General features: G+C 35.3%; 1 protein-coding gene across 1 annotated transcript; it reads left to right on the forward strand.

The window, feature by feature from the left end:
• Positions 1-410: 410 nt before the first annotated feature.
• Positions 411-18,629, forward strand: LOC123253444 (ubiquitin-conjugating enzyme E2 3-like). Its single transcript, XM_044682638.1, is given in 8 exon segments — positions 411-506; positions 1,486-1,516; positions 1,627-1,709; positions 14,298-14,361; positions 18,263-18,294; positions 18,376-18,453; positions 18,536-18,583; positions 18,585-18,629. Coding segments are annotated over 8 exon segments (477 nt in total).
• The last annotated feature ends 235 nt before the right edge of the window (positions 18,630-18,864 follow it).

Here is an 18,864-nt window from a genome sequence, read left to right on the forward strand (position 1 = left end):
CACACACACACACACACACACACACACACACACACACACACACACACCCCCCTTCTTCCCCTCCTATTTTGCTAACAAGGAAATAAATATAAACACAAGGGGGGAAATGTGACCTTTGGAAAAATGTGCTTGCTAAATGCATGCTTTTATTCTATAATACTCATTACTTAAAAGTTTAAACAGTTATTAAAGCATGCCAACACCTGTATAAGAATATCCAAACTTTATTGCAGGTTGAATTTTCTTTTATGGTACTTTTATCCCACAAATCCCTATATTACTTGTTCAAATGAAATAAAAATCCATGAAAAAGAGGAGTTTTATTCTTAATTTAAATTCTTCGTTCCTCTTATGTCATTATACTGAAATGTACCCTTCACAAGACAGTACTAAACTTTTTGGTCCAAACTATGGAAGTGAATGAGATTGCCAAGGAAGAAGATGGAGAACAAAAAGAAGAGGACCAAATACAGAACTTTGAGGGAGAGCTTTATGCTTTGGGGGAGGTAAAGAGAATAAATAACCAACAAAAGAGGCAAAGGAGATATGTGGAGAAAACCAGTGTGTCTTTAGGACAAAGGAAGGGAAATCGTTCAGCATTAGGAATATCAGCAGTACATTATGCTATTATATATGTACATATATATATATAGTTGAGGAGGATGAAGATAAGGAAAAGGCCACTAGTAATTGAACTTTTAAAAATAATTTTCCCCAAAGCATCTATTCATACATCTTTGTTAACATAAGCTTAATGTTTTGTGGTTTGTTTGGTTTTTTTAAGCATAGACTAGGCTATTACAAGGAGACTTGAATAAATCTCATGCTGGGGTTGGGTTTTTTGGGAGGGGGTTCAGAAGTGTTCTTGAGTAAGTGTTTTTTTTTTTTTTAGTTATATTTTTAGATAATATACATGGTACAATTTGGATATTGATTGTAGATTCCTCTTTCCTTCCTCCAATCTTATGTATAAGTAAGTACACAATCTCCTAGCCCACCAAAATTATAACTGCTTCATTTTCAGCTAGTTGGTAGTCCAAACTGTATAAAGAATATGAACAAAATCAGTACAAAAGTTGACCCAAAGATCAGATTGACTCTTTCCCTGGTGTATACTTTTGCTTTAACTCTAGCAAAATGTCTGCATTCTTTTGACTCTAGAAGGGAAATTTAAGATTCTAAAATTTGCAGACAGTAATCTACCTAGATATAGAATGAATGAAAAACAATGCTTTAGGTTTCCAAAATTCAGCTCTAGATTAACAAACTTAAGTGCTTATCCTCAAATTGGAAATAACCTAGAAAGCAGTGCTTGACTGTTGATTTGGTGGGATTTGCTGGAGGGGAACAAATGAGTTGGGGTGCCATTCTCTTTTCCCCTCCCAGCCTCCAATTATGGTCTATATACCCACCACTTTTTAGTATCCTCAAAGCATCCCAGGATGGAACTTTTACTCTTTCCTCTCTTTTCCCTCTCTTCTCCAGGTTGGGGCCATGGTGGTGATCAATGTGGTATGTGTGGAGGCATTTCTTGCAAAATAACCAAAGTTCCTTTTTGATGTTTATGGACCACAGATGTACCTCCTAACAGCATCTTTCCCAGACTCTTGCAGACAACTTGAGGAGTGACATACTTACTAGGCAGATGTCATCAACACCAGGGGTCAGCTGGAGACCCTGGCTACCCAAGTGCCAGAGAGCAGCCTCTGGTATTATCATGTTTCCTTCACTGCTAATTCCCAGGGTGTCCCCTAAAATGGCATCAGGTAGCCTAACTGACCACTTTCTGGAAGCCTTGCTCTATCTCCTTCCCCTTTTTAAGCTTCGAATTGAACATAGAAATATACCTAGAGGCATGTACCTTCAAGCCCTAAGTTGAGGAGACCAAAGTAAGAGAATACCTATGTTATCTTTCTGTGGCAGCTTGTTCTGTCTCTCCTGTGTCATACATAAATGGGACAAGGGAGTGAATTTACTTTGGGATAAAAAAAATTCAGCAAAACATTGCTAATAAAAAGGAGACTATCTAAATTTGAGTGTTTTTATTAAATACTGTGGATATTTGGAAATAAATTCATTCAAACTAGGCAAACAAAAAGCTTTGCCTTGCTTTTCATTAACTTTAAAATGTTTTCAAAGGGAGATTGGTTTAATAGGTGTTTCTGAGGGACTTGAAAGGCAGTATGGTATGGTGGGTAGAGAACTGGCCTTAAAGATCAGAAGTCCTACCTCTAAATACATTGACTTTGTGACCTTGAGCAAGTCACTTAGCCTCTCAGTGCTTTGAGCAACTAAGTTGTGGATAAATGTCTAACTTGCATTAGTATCGAGAGTTTTCCTCACCTGGGAGTTCTCTGTACCAATAAAATCGCAGATCCAGTCCAAGATACTTAGAGCTGCTTCAAAACTCAAGTTTTTGATAGCTTTTATCCTATGATTCATTTGGATGTTCCAGTTAACACAGCATTAACCAGGAGCTTCTTATGTTTAGGCCTTTGTTTTGTTCAATTCTAAATAGATTGGCTTCTTATCTTAAGGGGAACATTGTTATTGTCAATTCTTATTTCATAGGATGTGAGGCAGAATATATTGAAATAGACATTTCCTGAAAATTTTTTGTTCTGTGTCTTTTATTGGCTTGTTCATATAAATGGGGGCAGGGTTCACCCTTAGGCTAGATGCTGTGATATATAGAGTAAATTTAAGGATCACTATTCTCCCATGTTCCTATAAACTTTTGGTGGGGGTAAGGAGGAGATTCTAACACAAAACAATGAGAAATTAAAACAACATATTTAAATGCTAAGTTTACATAGTGTGAAGTAAAGGTGCAAAAGGAGAGCAACAGAATGGGGGAGCAATAATCATAACTGATACAAATTTATTCAAAATATATGAAGATGATCACAACATCCATACCCTTAGATAATCTATCACAGGTGTTAAATACATTTTATATGTGAGGAAATCCTATGGTGGGTGATTTTTAGAAAGAAAAAAGCTTTTAAGTTTCTGTTAAATACTGTACTTAGTAAAAATCAATTAGAAAGCCCTCTGTTGGGGATGTAAGAACTAGGCAGTCATTCACCAAGTATTAGGTGCTTGATCTACCTCGGGAACTATGCAAAGTACTGGGGTTACAAAGAAAAAAAAAAAAGAAGCCACCACTACCACCATCCCCAATCTCATTCTAGTGGGGTGATAAATGAAAGATAATTGAGAGTGAAGAGCACTAAAGGGAATGGAGGAAGACAAGTAGGGAAGGCCTGTTGCAGAAGGAGGCATTCAAGCTGAGTACTGACAGAAGCCAAAAGGTGCAGTTGAAGAATATTCCAGACCTAGGGTACAGCCAGTAAAGTTAAAAAGTGAGAGTGTCATGTGAGGAACAGCAAGTAAGCCAATTCACCTGATTTGTTGAGTTTTCAGAGAAGACTTGTAAGGTAGAAGAGATATCTGTGAAGGGATTTAAAAGCCAAGCAAGTGATTTTATATTTTATCATAAAGGGATCAAATAGAGAGCAATGGAATTTTGGGCATAGGAGGAAGTGGTGACAGGGTCAGACATATGCTTTAGGAAGATTATTTTGGCAGCTGACTGAATGGATTGTAGTAAGGAAAGATTTGAAGACCAAACAAGAACCTATTGAAGTGGCCCAGGCATGAGGTGATGAAAACCTGTTGTATTTTTTTAGAGGGGAGAGGTGTAATGTATAGAAGAGATGTTGTAAAGATAGAAATGGTAAGTCTTGCCAATAAGATGATATATAAAACAAGTTTGAGTAAAGAGTCAAAGATGACTACCAAGATTGAGAATCCTGGGAGATTGGGAGGGCAGTGGTGCTTTTACAGTATTGAGAATAATAGAAGGGATGAGGGTTGGGAGGAAAGATGAGTTTTATTTTGGATGTGTAGGTTTTGAAATATTTAGATAGAGGTTGAGATGTCTAGAGATAATTATTGAATCGAGAAGAGGAGATAAGTGAGAGTGTATAGAGAGAGAAGAGATGGTCCAGGATATCTTGGAGGATACTCTCATGTAGTGGGCATAACCTGGAGGAAGATCTAGCAAAGGAAACTTTAGAAGGGTCAGAAAGGTAAGAGAACCAGAGCAATGTCACAGAAACCTAGAGAGAAGAGAGTATCCAGGAAAAAAGGGTGAATGACATTATCAAGACCTGTGGAGAGATCTAGAAGGATAAGGATTAAGAAGAGGCATTTAGATTTGGTAATTGAGGGATCATTGTAACTTTGGAGAAAGCAGTTTCATTTGAATTGAGGTTGAAAGCCAAACTACCCACTGTTTAGAATCCAGTGAGAGGAGAAATAGAGAAACACTTTCATACATTACTAGTGACTAATTGGTCTAATCTTTCCAGAAAACAGTGATATGTGATTAACTTCAAAACCATTTCTTCCCTTAGCCTGGCAATTCATCTTTTAGGAAAAAATCCTAAGGAAATAATCCAAAAGAGCATAATTTGTTCAAATATGTTGAGATTGCTATTTGTAATATCAAAATATTAGAAACGACTCAGATGCCTGAAAATAACTAAGAAGAACTGTAGTATATTAATAGCCTGAGGCACTGTATGTGTGTGCAACTAAAAGAAATAACCAATATCTAGATCGTCAATAAAGACATGCCTATAACAGAGTGGAGGAAAAACAACAACCAACATTTTATATAGCACTTTTGTTTGCCAAGTGCCATATTTATATTAATTTATTTGATCAGTACCAACTTTTTGATGTAGGTGCTATCAACCCCATTTTACAAGTGAGAGAACTGAGGCCAATAGCTGTAAGTGGCTTGCCCAACATCATAGCTAAATAAATGTAAGAGACTGGATTTGAACTTGGGTTTTACTGATGCAGAATCCAGCATTCTAGCCACTCTGCCACCCTGCCACCTGTATGTACCTTTTAAAAAACAATGGCAAAATCACATTGATTTCAACTGTTCGACTATGTTAGTAGTTGTGTCAATATATCACCAGTCCTTTTCTGATCTTTATAATGGTTTCAAAAAAGAACCATATATCTCTTTACAAGCTCAGAACTTTAAACTATAACCCTCAAAAAATGGTAGGAAAAATCCCAGGGAGATGATAAAGTGGGAGTTAGAATAGTCAGAAGGAAACCCTTTACCTCAAGTAGGGAAGGGTCCATTTTGAAAGTCAAATTCTGGTTAAAGCAAGGCCTTTTTACCGTAATTTATGTCATCCCTAAAGAAAATTTATCAAGCTAAAGTATTTCCAACTTTATTTTACATCATTTCCTTTACATATTCTACATTCCAATGAAATTCCCCAAACTGTCTCCATCCTTTACTGGTTTATGCAATTCTTTTGTGTCGGAATGATCCCCTCTCTCACCTTTGACTTTGGCATCTTATTTTGAGGATTACCTCGAGTGAACTTCCTCTGTGATGTATCCCTTCCCTTCTAAAATTACCTTTATTTTACTTTGGACCTGTCCTATCTTCCCCTTCCCCTATAGAATGTAAACCCTTTGAAGGGTAGAGATGTATCTTTGTTTCCCCAATGCTTTTTGAATAAATAGGCACTCAATAAGCATGAGTTTGTCAATTTTTATAATGATGGAATAATAATGGTATGTTTGTTGACTATATATACTAAATGGCTTTTCTTAGAGATTTTTTTCTCCCCTGCCTTACAAAGACCCCCTCCACTATTTTGTGACTTTCTTGACTTAAAGCTTTTTTGGTTTCATTTTTCAAAGACTTTTGAAATCTGATTTATTATAAAATAAAAAGAAATCTCAGTTTCTATAGCATATCTTGTATTTATGCCTGTTTTGTAAAATACTTATTTTCAGAATTTTAGAATTTATTAATTGAATTTCTCAGAACCATCATGGGATACTACAGGTTTTATTGTCCTCCAGGATATTTGTGGCTCATAAGACTTTGATTATTGAAATTTATACTGGTTTTTAATGGCTTGCTATAGGTTAAAAAAAAAAATCTCAACACTGGGCTCCAAGAACTATTTTTTTATCCATTTTAATTTAATTGGTATTTTATATTTTATGTATTTAAAAACAATTATTCTGAGAGGGAGTGCAGGAAGAGAGTCATAACACAAAAAATTAACCCCTTCTCTAAAGATTGTGTGGTTCTCATCAGTCTCTTCAAATTGTTCAATGGTTCTTAGGAAAAAATGTTTCTGGCTTTTGTTGTGCTTAGAAAGCCACTTAACTCTTTTTTTTTTTTTTAAAGCCAGAAGTAACAACCTCTTTAAAAACTAGCAGTCTATACCATTGAATAAATATATTGATTTTCTTTCCTCTATATCAAAAGCAAGGATTTAAAGAATTTTTATTTTTCCAAAGTTCCATTTATATATTAGCATATGATGTATACTATAAAAAGTTTAAGAACTTCAAACCTATTCTAAACACGACAGCCATCTAAGCATGAGCTTTGTGTAAAATTGAACAGTTATCAAGAGTGTACAATTTTAGTTAGCATCAAGAATAATTTATACAAGCTTACTTGTAACAGGTATTGGGAATGCAAATACAAAATTGAGAACAGTACCTTCCCTCAAGGAGCTTACATTCTTCTTAGAGGTGGTAGGCAGTTGAGAATACATGTTCATAGATAACTACAAGATATAGAAAAAGTGATTTTGGACATGGGCTGATAAAAATCAAGAGAATTCAGGAAGGTTTTTTTGTTTTTGTTTTATTGAACCCTTACATTGTCTTAGAACTAATACTAAGTCTAAGGCCGAAGGAGTGTTAAGGGCTAGGCAATTGAGGTTGTGGCTCACTCAGGGTCATATATCTAGGCAGTGTCTCTAAGGCCGGATTTGAACCCAGGACTGCCTTTCTCCTGGCCTGACTATCCACTAAGCCATCTACCTGCCTTGAAGGAAGTAGCACCTGTAGTTGAACTGTTTTTTTTTTTTTTTAAACCCTTACCTTCTATCTTAGAATCAATACTGTGTATTGATTCTGAGGCAGAAGAGTGGTAAGGGCTAGGCAGTGAGGGCTAAGTGATTTGCCCAGGGTCACACAGCTAGGAAGTGTCTGAGACCACATCTGAACCCAGGACCTCCTATATCTAGGCTTAGCTCTCAATCCATTGGTCCATCCAGCTTGCCCCCCCCCCGTACTTGAACTTTAAACAAAGCTAGTATTCTTAAAACAGTAGGTCAGGATATAACAAAGAGAACTGCCTATATGTATAAGGGCATGGATGAAGTCTAGAGCTAGAATGTCCTTTTTATATGGAATGTATATATGTATATATATATAAAATATCCTTTATAGAATAACAGATAGGCCTGTTAGAATGCCAGCTATGGTTTCTTCTCATTTAAACTAATAATACAAGCTTTCTAATCATTAAGTTTATGGTTTGCCTACTTTGTTGGAACAGGAAATAATAGGTACTATCTAGTTAATCCTGCCCTGATTTCTTTTCTTTTTCCCTAGACCTTGTGCTATTTTCCTCAGATTACCCGGTTTCTTATTGGTCTGTAGTCATATATTTTAGTAGAATGTAAGTAAGGTACTTGGAGCCATGAACTGGTTCTCATTTGTCTTAGAGTCCAATATTCCAGTGCTTAATGCAATGCTTTCTTTGCATATGATGAAAACTTGAGACTGCTGTAATGTGAGACTACCATATCCAGGTTTTATTCACTATAAAGCTGTTCAACACAGCTATCAACCTTCCCACCCCACCTTCTATCCCATTACCCCTACTACCTTTTTTTTTTTTTTTTAAACCCTTACCTTCTGTCTTAGAATCTCTAGGCCTGGCTCTCCATCCATTGAGCCACCCAGCTGCCCCCCCCCCCCCACACTACTACTTTTTCTCCAGAGGCTTTTGTTATTAGAAATTGAAAGTTGAACTGAGATTTTGATTGCATAGCATATGGTATATGGGTTTAGAACTATGATAAGGAAGTAGAGGTCATGAGAAGTAAAATAGTTGCCTAAGATCATAATGAAGTAGGTAGAAGGAGAGCTATAGTTGGAACTCAAATCCTATGACTCAAGCTCAGCACACTATTTAGTATACCAAAATGCTATAGGAATTATGGAATAAATTTTTCTGGCCATGCTACCTGTAATAAATTGACACCTTAAAGTTGGTCAGATTTATTAATATTAAAATTAGGATTCTTGTCATTTCTGAATGGAATTCATCCTCAAAGAACCAAATTAATAAGATTATAGCTATTTAGAGTTGGGAAAGGACCTTAGAAATTATTTAAGCCAATATATGACAGTAAATTCATAGAAAATAAGCAATTTGCCCAAAGTAATACAGGTAGAAAGTGACAAGTCTAGAAAATCTAATATGAGGCTCATTTACACTATACAATCTTATTTTAGAGTTCAAAAGCAATGAGGTTAATATAAGTCTATGGTCAGGTCTCGACTTGTCCCTGGCTAAATATGGCACAAGAAAAAGTGGCTCCAGGAGACTCTACCAAGGACTGACTCATGACTGGTGTCTGAAAGGAAGAAGTGATGCCAAAAGAGCCTGAAAGTAGAGGGTGCAAGAACCCTTAAGAAAAGATGAGCGTGAGGCAGGTAGGTAGAGGCATAGTGGATTAGAGACTTGGAGTCAGGAGAACCTGGTTTCAAATGTGGCCTGAGGCATTTTTCTAGCTGTGTGATTCTGGCCAAGTCTAATTGTCTATAACACTTGTTGCTCTTCTGTCTTAATATTAAGGCAGATGGTAAAGGTTTTAAAATTTTAAAATAAGAATAAAAATGTTAGACCTTCATTTATGGATAAAGTTTTGGGTTATTAGAAGAATTTTGCAATTTCCTGTAGGGGTATAACAGTGGTCAACCTGTGTGTTCCACCATTATTCTTGAGATGAATGAGGGGGGGGGTTGATGTTTTAAGTGGCACCCATATGGTAAACTTTTATAGTAGGACAGGAATATCTTACAGGCTGAGCAGATAGGGTTTTGATCTGTATCACTGGAGGGGGAATATGAATAGCAATGGGGTTATAGATACATTGAATATGAGGTACTGAAATGCTAACATTTCACTATCCCTGTTTCTTTGCTTAGAAGCCTGAATAAATAGTGTTGCTGGGATCATGCTGATCTTTCATTTCCCTTAACCTGTGTGTTGCAGGTTCTTCTAATTTTTTTTAGGTCAAGTCATACACATCTCTTATTAGTGATTAGTTCTGTTTTATCTTTCTGGAGCCTTGATGTTGACTTTAGTCTCAAATGTTGAGGTTAGTAGGCTGTTGCCTTGGGGAGGTAGTGAGTGCCTTCCCTATAAAAGGGATTGAAATGGAGGCTGAATGACCCACTTGTCCAGGGATGTTGTAGACAGTATTTTGTTTTTGATACTGATTGGCCTTCCTGACCTTTGTTGTCTCTTCAGAGTCTATCACTACATTTTTGTCTAATTAGCCCTGTCCTACATTTTCCAGTATTGTGGGAAATATAACTTCTAATATCTTTGTGTCGTTTTCTTCTATCCTATTCAGGTGTTGTGTTTTTAATTAATATGATGTAGATAGAGAAAGCATTTGACTTGGAGGGAAGTTTCTGGATTCAGGGCTGGACTGTGCCACTTATCTAATGATAATTTTGTTCCCTTTGGCAAGTCATTCTCTTTTCTGAGCCAGTTTAGAATGGCTTGCCTATCTCAAAGGGTTCATATGAAGATCAAATGAATCATGTTTTAAACTACTTTATAATTGACCTGTTATTTAGCACTCTTTAAGGTCTTTATCTCTCTAGCATTGCGCATACACACACACACACACACACACACACACACACACACACACACACACACACACGTGCGGGGGAGAGAAGGAAAGCTGCTACATGTCCCTATTTCAGTGGATTTTTTAGTAAGACCATTTAAGGCATCAAATTCTAGCCTTTTTCCATGTTTCTAAACAAAGGATTCTTAATCTGGTGTCCATGAACTTTTTCTAAAAAATATTTTGATAACCAACTATATTTCACTATAATTCGTTTCCTTCGTGATGTTATGTATTTTATTTTATGCTTCTAAAAACATCATTCTGAGAAGGGATCCATAGGTTTCACCAGATTGCCAAAGGGAACCATGACACACAAAAAAGGTTAAAAACCCCTTCCTAAGACTGAAAACAATGTTTCTCAAGTAAACATTTATTACTTTCATAAAGTTCAGTGTTGAATTTTAAGACTTCTTAACTTTAAGGTAAAATGTACTGTGAATATGAAATATCTTTTTAGAATCTTGTGGATTTTCAGTCATATCAAATATATATTTGTTACTTAAGGCAAGGTACCTATTGAGGTGTGTGGTATGGAGAGAATGGAATTAGGAGATTAAAAAAAGAATAACATTAAAACTTTGAATTTAAAAAATTAGCTAATTTGACTATTATATATTTCGTTAGATGTTTATGCTTTTCAGTGGGGAACAATTGTTTGTGAGAAAGAACAAATTGCTAGCTAGATTTTGGATATGGCTTTACCTTAACATGTTTTGACCAATATCTATAATATAAATCTGAATATAAGTATGTTTTAACTGAAACAGAAAAGGGAGTAGGGAAATTTCTTTGTGAATATTAATTTAGTTAAAATCATAAGCTTTTTAAAAATATATTATGTATTAGCTTCCATTTTAATGTTCTACTTAGCTCATTGTCAATATTTGGTAGATTAGTTTTAAGAATAAATTTATTCTAATTACTTTTTCCCTTTTTTTTTCCCTGCTGCTATATTGGTCTGAATATAGGCTATGGGTTTTTTTTGTTTCATTTTTTTAAAACCCCTACAATCTTAAAAAACTCAAATTCATTGTATAATTGTTCTCTTGGCAAAAGAGCAAGTGAAAATGACAAAAATAAAGAAAGCAGTGATCATAAAAATATAGGATTTCTTTATTAAAGCAAATGCACTGTAAAAAACAAATGCATCTTTTGTGTAATTTTTTTGTGTGCCTATTTATCTTCACTCCACATGCCCCCATCTCATTTGAGAGCTGTAATATATATTTAAACCAAGATTACTTTTTCCATCTGAATATAGTTGACAGGTTTATAGAATGCATAAAATTAGCTTACCTGCTAGGTTTTACTGTCTACTGCAGTTTTATAAAGAATAATCTTAGGCCCTCAGAATCTCTCTCCAAACACAACATTTTGTTCTTGCTGTTTCAACTACCATTACCAGGTGAATATCCCCCAATTTCTCTCCAGTTCTAACCCAAGGATAAATTCCATAATCCTTAGTTCAACATTCTTAATGCAAATTACCTTTCCATCCATAGTACCTACTTTTTCACAAATTTTCTTCCGCAGCTAGACTGAAGTAATTTCCCTTTGGATTCACACACAGTACATTCTTTCTTATGGCTTTGTTCTCTGTATTTCTCCTTACCTGATGACCTCAGAGACCATTTTGTTCTACCTTTTCATTTTACTGATCAGGAAACTGAACACCTGGTATGTTAAGTGAGTTGCCCCAAAGTCACTCAAGAGTGAGGATCATGGCTTGAACTTCCATCTTCTGATAACAGAGGCAGTGCTTTTTCTACTGTAGCACAAAGGCTACTTGACTACCCCCAATCCACAATAATCTGACCCTTAATTCTTGTAACACTTTATGTTTGTATCTGGACATGACTCTTGTAATTTCTTATGGCAATATATACTTTGTGTTGTCCTTTACTGCTACACAACTCTTGCATTTAACATATTTATATATATAAAACATCTACTGTGTTAATAAGCCTGGGGGAAGTAAAACTGTTCCAACTTTAAAGTCTGATATGTATATTATCTCATCTAAATGTTTATAATCTCCATGAGGGTAGGAATAGCCCTCTACCTTTAAAATTTTTTTTTATTCCATAGAATCGAGCACAGTGCTATGTATAACAGGTCTTGAATAAATTATAATATGTTGAATTCATACTCATGTGTTAGATTACTGAGAGTATTCTCAACCTTTTTAAGCATACTTAGTTTTGGATTAGCTTTTCTGTGCCCTGTTAACTTCTATGGTTCTTCCTTCTATTTTCTATGATCGGGCCTGAAATCTAAGAGAAGCAATAGTTAAAGGAAAGAAGTCAAATTTGGTAGCAAATATATTAGGACTGTATAGAAGGTTTTATCTGTAGCCATCCTTGCCATTCTAATCTCTGCCCAAATTTCAGTTATTTGTAATCCTCTAAAGGAGTTTGCTGTCATAACCACCATTGATTTAGGCTGTTTTCAGCTGCTTTCTGCTAGCTAGAAGAAAACATAACTAGGGAGCAATGACTGGTGAGCTGGGTTAAGGATGGATATTTAAAGATTCTTTGTTTATCACCTATGTATTCTTAGTAACTTCTCAGAATTGTTGATGAAGGTAGTTAGTGGTTTGGCTGTAGTAGTTGTATCCTAGAACCTTCGTGGAAAACATTTTCCACCAATGACAATAATAAGCACAAATGAGGGATCTTTGTGCCTTTGCCAGGAAAGTTCTCCTTTCCTTCTACACTGAAGATGCTACTAATCCTTCCAAGTTTAGTTTAAATAAGCCTCCCTCTCCTTTGAATCTTTCTAGCCCTTTTTAAAATGTTCCTTGTGACAGTTACCATAATATGCCCTATACTAAATCTATTACTTATGTACTTGCCTTTCCCCCTTCTAAATTATAAGCTGAGGACGGGGACTTGTGCTTGTTTCCTAGTAGGTTCTTATGATATATATATATTTTTTTTTTGAAGGGTCTTCTCTAAGACAGATGTGTCAAACATGTGGCATGACCCACAATACTCCCAGATACAGTTTGAAGTACATTAGCGTGAATTGGGAAATATTTAACAAAATAAATAAAAATACGATAAACATTGCTAATATATAGATTTTAAAACTGGTCCTTGTGTGACTCAAAAGTATCCTTTTGTATGGGTGAGTGGCCCCTATTTTTATTTGAGTTTGACACCACTGCTCTGAGAAACCATACCAACCCTTATATTTTATAGAGGAGGTTCCTTGAATTGTCCAAGGTTTTATAGGCGGTCTATCCCAAACATAAATATAGGTCTTTTGACTCCAGGAACTAGCACTCTTTCCACTGCACCATACTGCTTTTGGCTATGCTAAGTAACTTTTATTTCCTATTATTTGGATGCTGTATTTGTGTTAATGCAGCATAAATTTGGCTTAGCTTTTTTTTTTCCCCTTTAAAGCAGATCCAGCTTATAGTTGGCTCTTATCAGGTGGACACTAATGATAGCAGTCAAACATGTCAAATCTGTCTCACAAATAAAAATAGTGATGCTTCTAGATTTTATTCCTTGAGGTCACCTTTAGTGTAAAATGTTAACTCTTGTTTCGAATAGAATAAAAGATGAAAAAATGTATAGGTTAAAGCAATTTACTTTATAGGTTTACCCAAAAAATCTTCCTAACTTCCTGTTATAGCTCATTTTATTTAGCATTTTAGTTCAGAATTTAAAAAAAAATTTTCTAAAATCTTGTTATTGTGTAAAATTTTTATAGACAAATTCTGTGCTAGAGGAAGAATTAAGGAGTTGAAAATTTTCCTTCTTCCAAAGCCCTCATTTATTTATTTATTAGTTTCATGAGTTGTGTGGATAGGCAGATGACTAAAACTAGAACTGTCTAAGGGTTGAGGTATAAAACATGCTACCACACTTAAATTTATACCTTACATTTTAAAACTACTTGCGACCCAGTCCATGAGCTGTCTGGTTCTCCTTAATTTACACATTCTTCTAACATATTACTGATGCCAGGAAATATAAGTGCAAAGAGAAAGCATAAATAACTAAGCAAAGTACTTTTGTTTTAAATATCAGAAGCAGAAAACTCCAGTCCTTAAAAAGAAAAAAGTCCTGATTCCATTTCCATTTGAAACTGTTTGCTTTTGCTATATAGTTGACATTGTTATTAAGGAGGAGATAGAATATTATTATTGAGAAACATTATTATTGGAAAATTATTATTCAGGAGGATCTCCAGAGGTCTTCTTATAGTTGGCTTATTTTAACAGGATTTACCTTCTAGAATCTGAAGTGTTTCAATACTGATTGGAAAAGCATTTGAATGTCCGAAAGGGGAACAGGGAATGTAATGTAGTTCTGAGGGCTCATCTGAGGTTAATATTACATTGCCATTAGGAGAATTTTTAGATTGGTCCCTGGGAAGAGGAGCCCAATGAAGAAGTAGGGCAAAGAGACTGGGTAAACCTGTGAAAAATAAAACTCTTAAGATGATATGATTTCCAATTTCTTCTATTGAGTAAACCTTTCTTCTCTTTTTAAGGAGTTGAATGACCTGGCACGTGACCCCCCAGCGCAGTGTTCAGCAGGTCCTGTTGGAGATGATAGTAAGTACTTGATGAAATCATTCAGAACCTATATACTTCAAAGTGCTTTATAGAACTCAGAAAGAAGTCTTCTTTATGAGAGCATAAGCTATATGGTAATAGGGCAGATAATATGCACTTTTCATAAGTGACCCCTTTTTTTAAAAGTAGTTGCACTATGTATATCAACAAGGTTTACTTTTAAACTTATTTTTAGAAGTTCATTAGACAAAGAGAGTACAGTCAGAACTCTAAATATATCTATGGCTAAAACTAATATATCTATCAGATAACTACTATGAACTTGCATTAGACATTTGTCCAACTTAGGATAAACAGCCTATTTCCTACCCAACCTTTTTTTGGCAAGAATATTTCACATAAGAGTTTGACTTCAACTCTAAATAGTAAATTGTTTCTCTTAAAAGCAGAAGAGGAAACTTAAAAAGTTTTGTGTGTTTTTATGTTGAAATGTACCTTATGAAATCTTAGTATTTGAGGGGCAGCTAGACACATTGTGGATAGAGCACCAGGCCTGGAGTTGGGAGGATCTGGGTTCAAATTTGGTCTCAGGATGCTTCCTAGCTATAGTGAGCCCAGCCAGGTCATTTTAACCCCACACCCCACCCCTTGCCTACCCCTTACCACTCTCTTCTTCCCTGGAATCGATTCTTAGTATCGATTCTAAAACAGAAGGTAAGTTGTTTTTTTGTTTTTGTTTTTAACTTAGTATTTGGGTTAACTGTATCAATAGCTTGAGAGCTGTGGGTGTTCTGAGTTACTGCTATGTAAAAGAACTCATTACATGGTGGGGGTAGTCATTGCATGGACTTAACGTGTTTGTAGCTAGTTATAAGTTTTATTATCTCTATTTAGGTTAGCATTTCCTTTTGCCATCCAGTTGCCTAGCCAACTTTTCCAAAGGAATGTTTCAGCTAATACTTCTCAATCTGAAATTCATGAGAAATGTTTATGCCCATAATGACTCAGAGAAAAATGAGCTTTTACTATAATAGCCTCCCCCCTCCCCCCAGTAGTGATAATAAGAAATGTGAGATTGGAATATCTTATTAAGATTTTGTTATGGGCAGGGTGGGGGTGGATTCAAGTTTTCCTAGTATAGCCAAGGGTTAAAACATCAGAAAACAAAGGGAAAGTCTTTAAAAGGATTCCTTTATAGTGGCAGGAGAGGGAGGGGTCTTAATTGTGTACAGAGAATAAATGATAAACTCTAAACTAAATGATGAAAAAAAATTTTAGTGTTTTCCCTTCTACTTTTATCTCTTTTTAATAAGGAAAGAAAAAAAGATTAGTTTATTATCTCCTTCAAATTGCCCATGTAATTTTTCCTTTCAGCAGGATTTTCAGCCAGAGTTCTCAAAAGCAGAGAAAGTGATTGAAAACTTCCACCATAACAAAGTCTTTGGGGGCTGTACAGCGACCATGCTCTTTTGAGTCATCAAACAAGTGTACTTTCATGTCCAAAGTAATTTACCTTTGCTTTTGCAGTTAACCAGGATTATTGGCACAATCACATTTCCTGTTCCCAAGTGCAGGGGTGGGTGGGTGGGTGGGGTGGGGAACACATTATTGCTTAGAAAACTCTTCCTTGGTTAAATAAAATTCCTTCTACTTTGCAGCCTCAGTGTTCTTCTTTATTATGTTTAATAGCATAGGTAAATATCTAGCATTTAGATGTCCAAAGAGAAGAATTAAGGCTCCTCTCTTGGAAGAATAGCCTACAGATTATTCATGTTCCTTGTGGGTTTTTTGAATAGTAGCACATAGATGGTGATATTACATTTGTTATCTCACTTGAGCCTCACCACAATCCTCTGAAATGTAGTATAAGTGCTAGTTACCTCATTTTACAGGTAAAGAAAATAAGTATCAGAGTGAAATGACTTTTTCAAAATCACACAACCGAGTGGCAGAACCTGGATTTAAATTCAGTACTTCTGTCTCCCAAGTCCCGTGTTCTTATCCATTGTACTAAATTGCTTCCCTTGGCCTCTGTGTCTTATAAGTGGGAGGTTTTACTTTATTTGAATGTGTGTGTGTGTGTGTGTGAGAGAGAGAGAGAGAGAGAGAGAGAGAGAGAATTTGACTACGTATTGACTTTTTAAATTTGTTGTATAAAACTTTTTTACTTTTCTGTGAAGATTTGACAAGCAGGAAGAAATGTACTTTTTGGAAGGAAAAAACAAGCCAAAGGCTTGTTGCTCACATAAAACTACTTAATTTTCTTCTTTTTCCACTCTTGCTTGAGTACAGGTCAGTGGAGATTTCTGCATTCATATAAGCATTTTTTTTTTTTTAATTTATACCTTCTGCCTATGTATTGGTTCCAAGGCAGAAGAGTGGTGAGAGCTAGGCAGTGAGGGATAAGTGACTTGCCCACACACTAAGAAGTATCTGAGGCCAGATTTGAACTTAGGACCTCACGTCTATAGCCCTGGATTTCAATCCACTGAGCTACCCAGCTGCCTCTTCAACTAAGTTCATTTTTGAATTTTAAATCAATGTTTTGGTTAGACCCTTTATAGTCTCTGGAGAAGGCTCTTTTCCAATATAACCAGAAAGTTTTTGAACCTCTTAGGTGGAACAATTCTGTCTTTTAAATTATTTTATCCTTTTTTTTTTTTTAACCCTTGAGGCAGTTTTTGTTTTGATGCTTAAATAATCATGTCATGTAGGCCTCTAGAATTAACTACTTGAGTTAAAGTGATCTCTTCTTCCCTTGAACACATGTAATATTTGGTACCACTCATGGTACTTAACTGCCTTCTGACTTAAGGCTGTAATAAGATGCATGCAGGGCTGAGGCAGGATTGTGGTGCTGCTTACTATAGAATTATTACCTTGAATGTCACTTAATCTATATGATCCTCTGCTCTTTCTAGCTGTATCAGGTTATGGTGAGGATCAGGTATATATATATCAATTTTATCTTTTCTAAATTTCTTCTTAACATTTATGTGTGTGTGTGTGTGTGTACACACTTCTTAGAATAATGTTTTTAAATATATAAACTAAAATGCATGAGATTACAGAGGAAACCAGTTATAATTAAATACCTTCATCAAAATATTAAGAGAAAGGTTTACAGACTTTAGGGTTAAGAAGTCTTGCTCTAGACACAGAGATTAAGGTTCTCATGAATCTCATTCATGTCATTTGGTTGTGTCTTGACTCTTTATAACCCCCAAGAACCATACTGTCCATAGGGTTTTCTTTGTAAAGAGTAGCTTGCAGTTTCCTTCAGGAGTGAATTAAGGGAAACTAGTTAAATGACTTGCCTAGGGTCACACAGCTAAGTAAGTCTTATCTGGGGTTGGATTTGAACCCAGATCTTCAGGCGCAGAGCTTTAATCCACTCCATCTATCTGCCTTTTACCTCATTATAATGACCATACGCATTGGCTTGTTACTGCTACTTCTATCCAATATTTACTAGAATGATAATGAGGTTTCACTGTAGTACAAAGCCCATGATTTCTCCAAAGTCATATAGACAATAAATAGAGTAGAATTTGAATAAAATGCCAAATGTAGTGTTCTCTGAAGCTTGAATAAATTTTGATTAAAAATAAGTGAGAATGGAATATCTGATCTTCCCAAGGAAGAATATATTTATCGTTGACAAATTTCAAACTATTTCAATCATAATAATTTTTAATTAGGAATTTTGCCACAACATTGTAGAATGACAGCTAGACTATCTTTCTAGACAGACTCTCACTTACCATGCTTCTAATTCCCATTCATAAAGTAAATTCACTCTATCCTGGTTCAATATCAGGTATTTGTAATGTACATTGAACTTCTTAATTATGAGTAATTACCAAATAAGAACTAAGTTTAGAGAAGTTGGAGTAGCTGATATTGGGGTAATACCTAATGATTTTTTGTTCTTTTTCAGTGTTCCATTGGCAAGCTACAATAATGGGGCCAGTAAGTATTCAGAGTAATTTCAATGTAGAATAGCCTGTGTAAGTCACTCATCATAACTACTTTTTCCCTCTTCATCAACAGAATGATAGTCCCTATCAGGGTGGAGTATTTTTCTTGACAATTCATTTCCCAACAGATTATCCCTTCAAACCACCTAAGGTAGGTAGACTAAGTGAATTACTTTCCTATATGCATTTTTTAAGGCTTTGGTAAAACAGATTATGTGATACTTTTTTTTTAGGTTGCATTTACAACAAGAATTTACCATCCAAATATAAACAGTAATGGCAGCATTTGTCTTGATATTCTACGGTCACAGTGGTCGCCAGCACTAACTATTTCAAAAGGTAAATTACATGTATATTACAAATAAATTTGTTGCTTAATAGTGAAATGTCTACAGAAAATTGGTGATTTTCTGTTCATAGACTATTAGAGAGTAAGCAGTAATCACGAGATACCAAATATCCCTCTAAAGCAACAGTTCTTAATTTTTTTGTGTGTTGTGAACCCTTTTGGCAACTGGTAAAGCCTATAAATAAAATAAAATGCTTAGGATCATAAAGTAAA

Source organism: Gracilinanus agilis, chromosome X (genome assembly GCF_016433145.1).
Source record: "Gracilinanus agilis isolate LMUSP501 chromosome X, AgileGrace, whole genome shotgun sequence".
NCBI classification, from domain to species: Eukaryota; Metazoa; Chordata; class Mammalia; order Didelphimorphia; family Didelphidae; genus Gracilinanus; species Gracilinanus agilis.